Here is a 5,114-nt window from a genome sequence, read left to right as displayed (position 1 = left end):
GACCAAAAAATCAGCTGCTTCAAAACTTTATCATCCATGTGGCTCTCCTCTAAGCTCCAGATACACTGCACTTTTATTACAAAAAGCACACAAGCCTGAACAAAGTTTACTGTCTAGAGGTTTTAGATTCACATGATGTGAAAAACGTTCAAACACCACAAGTACACAGATATTTTGACAAAAACTAATTATGTCAAATGAGCCTGTAAGACAAAGATTGTCACATTTTACTGTATATGTAATGGTAACCTACCTATTCCTGAATTTGCTCCTGTGATTATAATCACTTTTCCACTCAAGTCACGACCCTGAAGTATTTCCATTGCAGTACTGTTTCCATCATATTTTTGTCTAGTAGGTGGCTTTACTGGATTATCTTCAACTGTAAAGGCCAATCTTGGATCCAGATAGGTAGTTCTTTTGTTTATGTGGCTGTAAAAGAACAGAACACTTTGACCATACTGTACTTGCATATAATTTTAAGTGTATTTCAACCACTGTTTTGTACTATTCCAGTTTATTATTTAAAAGCCCCCAAATCAGTTTTTTCCCCACTTTTGTTAAAATTATACTAATTATTTTACTAGCTCTTTTTCTGATGGTGACAGTGTCCATGACAAACTGTATACAGATCTATTACAATTTGATTCTGGACTTGACACATATAAACAGTATTTTGTCACAGAAAAAAAATAAAATAAAATCACATTATAGTAGGGAAGACTACCTTCTGTAGAGAGCTCTTCAAAAGGGACCTGTAACACTCTTTTGAAGCAACATGCCAACAAGAAATATAGCTCAGTATTTTTTTCTTTTTTTTTCTCTTCCCCTTCAAACAATTGAAAACAAATAACTTCATATCAGCTATGTTAATGGCATTATTTGGTCAAGTTCACCTTCCTGTAACACAGGTTAGCTTTCTTCAGACAGTTACCAGAAAGAGCAGTAACTTTCAGTCTTCAGCCCTTAGTAACAGGACGAAGAGGCTATGTGATTTTGGCCTGTAAATATTCTTAATTGTGCCATGTCAGTTTAGGATAACTATTCCTTTTGATCCTGTTCCTGAAAATACACAGGAAGGAACTGTTCTCAGAAATCCTTTCCTGCTTCTGTGAATTTCTCTCTTAGTCTTCTAAAGTTCTACATTACCTTAATTCTCATTCACTTTTCTTTCAGTTCTTTTGACTGCAATGAGTCAGAGGTGCAGCAATTTTGTTTCCATCTTTTATCTTCAAAGCAGCATTGTAACAATACCAAGTCATGAAGTTACCATTATGTTTTTGAAGTCACATGTTGCTGGTCCTTGGAAGCAGTGAAATTACTTCTGATAAGTTCTTTGCCACACGAGACAAAGCATCATTAGGAATATAACTAATGACATACAGGAAAAAGCTGACTCATCCAACTGGTGACAGGGTCCCTAGCTACAGAACACTTCTTAACAAATGGCCTTCTTCCAGGAGACATTCCCCTTTTGGAGGCTAGCCCTTTAATGAGCCCCTTCCAGTCATATGGGAAGGGCAGGTGAATTGTTTGCACCTGTGCTTACTGGGCCAGCTACCTGCTTCAACAGGTGCTCAATCACTAGTTCAGGTCACGACACAACAGTTCTCTTACACATGCAGAGTGTGTTAGTGAAGTTAAATAAATTAAATGCACCTACATAAACATTGCCTGAAGATCCATTGCCAATTTGTCACTTCAATCTGCCACCCAAGTTAGTATTTCTACACACACGGAATCATTCCATAAACCACAAATGGAAATTTAGAAGTTGCTAAATCCATAATAATTACATACTGATTAACAAGTTTTACTTACAAATATCTTAGTCTTTCTAGCCGATAGTGCCACTGTATCATAACAGAAAAAAGGCTATGCAGCCTAAAACAGCTGATCTACTTCTCCATGTTCTACATTTTTATACTTACTCTACGAAATAGACCTGTCCACTTTCATCAGTCTCCTGCTCCCATCCATATGGCAGACCTAGAAAAAACAAAGAACATTACCTCCTTACAGGCATTTGAATACAATCAGATTTGAAATTTCTGATTTCTCAAATAGATGCTGGCAACAGTTCACGTTATTTCTGTAGGTAATTCAGCCACCTGCTGCACTTAAATATTGGAACTTGAAAAGAGAGTTGCTTTCTTAACCACACACAATTTTTCTCTAAAGTACAACCTAACGTGAGCTGGTAAAATTGTAATGACCAGCATAGTAAGTAATTCTTCATACAGATTACATCATATTATAGCACAAACCAGCAAAATGTTACCATGGTTTCTAGTACATACATATACAGGTGTCTATACACTTGTACACCAAACTGTATGGTTTAGTACCTAACCCCGATGAAGTAAATTGTCAAAACACTGAACTAAATGTAGGAAAAGTTACATACAACATAAAAGTTGGAAGATCAGAACCCTGAAGGAAGGAGGTATGGAATATGCTAAATCAAAGATGGAAAAAAAAAAACACTCGAGTACTGAACAGAGCATTTTCAAAGCATTTCTAAACATAGGTGAAAGTAGTTGGTTATAACTGCATCAGCTCAAAATCTAGTAAGAACATTGAAGTTATAGTCCCATAAGCAAAACAAATATGAACTGTCAACAGATTTTCCTCAAGGGCTTTAATTCTTCTCTAGAATAATAAAAGCAAAGTATAAGTCACAAAAGCTCAGCTGCATAGTAACAGCATCACCTGGTATGTTCCTTTATGCCATGCTCCTTTTTCATTACCCAAACTAGGTATAACAGGGACTTTTATATTATTATCTATATAGTATTAGTGTATTTAAAATATTAGAATTCTGCATAATTTATCCACTTACACAAAACATTTCAGATGAAAAGCTTTGTTTGCAATCTCTTAAAAAAAAAAAAAAACAATTTAGTTAAGCTTTCTCTTCAAATATTCAGTCAGTCAACCTACTCAAAAATCCTACCCATGAATACAAAGTCTTATTTTCTCCAAAGCCACACTCTAGCTCAGATAAGGTTAAGAGGTCATCATGAGGGTTTTTTTGCTTCCGTTCCCTGCTTCGCAGAAGTCTCCCTAGGTACACCACAAGAAGCTTCTGGGAAGATCTGATTCAAGGCCCTTGAGAAATCATATGGCCTTGGAAGAGTTCTGCAAGGCAGGGTATCCTCCGTTCTGACACAGAAGTTCAACAGTTAGAAAAAATGAGAAAAAAATGAGACTAATGCAACTTCCCTCTGTGCCAGAGATACTCTTGGATGGGCAGTTACAAAGATAACCTAACCATAAACTATATCTAAAAGACACTAGGACACAAGAATCCAAGCTGAGAATCCAAGCCTGTGACAAGCCACTACTACGAATGCCTCTATCCTGGACTCAGTACTTTGGCTTTCTGGAACAATATAAGAAAGCCATACATCTGCAAAGCAATCCCTCTACACAGACACAATCACATCAGTAACAGCCAATTGAAATCAGCTATATTTTCCAACCTCAGCTTGTCGAGGTGAGAGATCAATATAGCTCCTGCATAATCTTCAACTGATTTCTGTAACATAATTTTACTTCATTACAAAAGTTTAACACAAACCTCCAGCAACACGTTTCCTCTTCCCAGACTTAGGATGTTCCCACTGTGTTTTTTCTTCCAGGTGACTGTAGGGGGGGAAAAAAAAAAAAGTTTAAGTTTAAAAAATATTGCCTAATAACACTTCTGGTAAAATTCAGCCTCAGGATGGGATTACTGAGAGCTGCTCAAGTTCCAAATAAAAAACTGAAAGCGTTATTGATAAAAACACAAATAATTGCTAGGTCAAGTGCAAGCAGCAACATACACACCACATATGCAACTCTTCCTTCTTACAACAACCACGCAGTTCACAGCGTTTTCTATTACAGGAACCACAGCTGGTGGTCTGAGATTCACTAAGTGCCTTTTTGAGCAGCGCTCACACTTCAGGATGTTCTTAGAGTACAGATAAATAAGATCCTGCGATCCTGCTGTCTGATATGAATACGTCACCACCTTATAGTACCACCTAATACTTAGTTTATTTGTTAGGCTAAGTATCATAGCTTAACAAATGCATGCCCACCGAGCTTTGGTAACCAGCTAGGCACAGAACTGACTCATTGCAAAGAGCTTTAAAGGCCTTAAACCAAAATATCCCTATTCCAGTTTAAAGTTCGTGTTGTTAATGAGGCATGAAAACAGATTCCCAAAGTTTGCAGAACTAACACAGGTGTAGAGCACGCACTGAAAGCAGCAGTACTGCCGCATTTCTTCATCTCAACTATACTTAACATGCTGGGAAGCATTCTCAGCTAGTAAGGACGCATCACACCACTGATGTAAAGGGCATTACTTCAGTTTCACAACTGCTAACAAACTAGATACGGCTGAATTAACTGCACAACAAGCACGCATCCTAAGAAGGAGCACTTTATTATTCTGTAGGTTGGCCACTTTCTGCAAGCCATTTGTTTTTCAAAGAATTCTTGATGTCAAAATAAACGTACAGGTGATGGCCCCAAACAGACACATACAAATCCGCAGTGTTTATAAACAACGCTTCAGATAAAGATATCCTGTCAGCTGCTTGGAAATCTGAATTGCAGAGAACCATTAAGGTTGCAAAAGAGCACTAAGATGGCCCAGTCCACCTCAACGCATGCCCACTAACCGCGCTCCTCAGTGCCACTCCTGCACGGCTCCTGAACTCAGGGGATGAACTCAGCACAGGTGAGAGCACAAGGCGCTTTCCCCCTTTCTGAGGAAGAGAGTAACCCGTTAAGGGCTAAGAGGCTTTAAGGCTGCAGAAATCACCAAAGAGGAGAAAAGACACAAACGCAAACCCCAGTTAGTTAGCTGCCCTGCAGCACACCCCTTCTGGAGGCAGCGAGGACGCCGCGATCGTCAGTGACACAGCAGATGGTGCCAAATGCAAATCCGAGCCGCAGCACGCGGAAGAGCCCCAAGAGCGCAAGAGCGCGTTTATCGCGTTCAACTCTCAACGCGCGCGTTTCTCTCCGCCTCCTGCTCGAGGAAAGCTACAAAGCGAACTGCACGGCTGCCCGCGGCACCTCCCGCACGGCGGAGCCGAGGGCACCGCACGCGGAAC

The 5,114-nt window shown here is 39.4% G+C and overlaps 1 protein-coding gene across 1 annotated transcript in view; it reads right to left on the bottom strand.

Moving 5' to 3' along the window:
* Positions 1-212: 212 nt before the first annotated feature.
* LOC100547382 (WW domain-containing oxidoreductase-like) overlaps positions 213-5,114 on the bottom strand; it is a 6,468-nt gene continuing 1,566 nt past the window's right edge. The window contains exons 2-4 of the mRNA XM_031555413.1: positions 3,584-3,648; positions 1,932-1,989; positions 213-432 (exon numbers count right to left, since the gene is read on the bottom strand). Of these exons, the coding sequence (XP_031411273.1) occupies positions 228-432; positions 1,932-1,989; positions 3,584-3,648 (328 nt within the window). The 3' untranslated portion in view covers positions 213-227. The remainder of the gene's footprint in view (positions 433-1,931; positions 1,990-3,583; positions 3,649-5,114) is intronic.

The sequence above is a fragment of the Meleagris gallopavo genome, chromosome 13 (assembly GCF_000146605.3).
Source record: "Meleagris gallopavo isolate NT-WF06-2002-E0010 breed Aviagen turkey brand Nicholas breeding stock chromosome 13, Turkey_5.1, whole genome shotgun sequence".
In the NCBI taxonomy this organism is placed as follows: domain Eukaryota; kingdom Metazoa; phylum Chordata; class Aves; order Galliformes; family Phasianidae; genus Meleagris; species Meleagris gallopavo.
The sequence above is the reverse complement of the archived record's forward strand: the minus strand, read 5'-3'. Positions and strand labels throughout refer to the sequence as shown.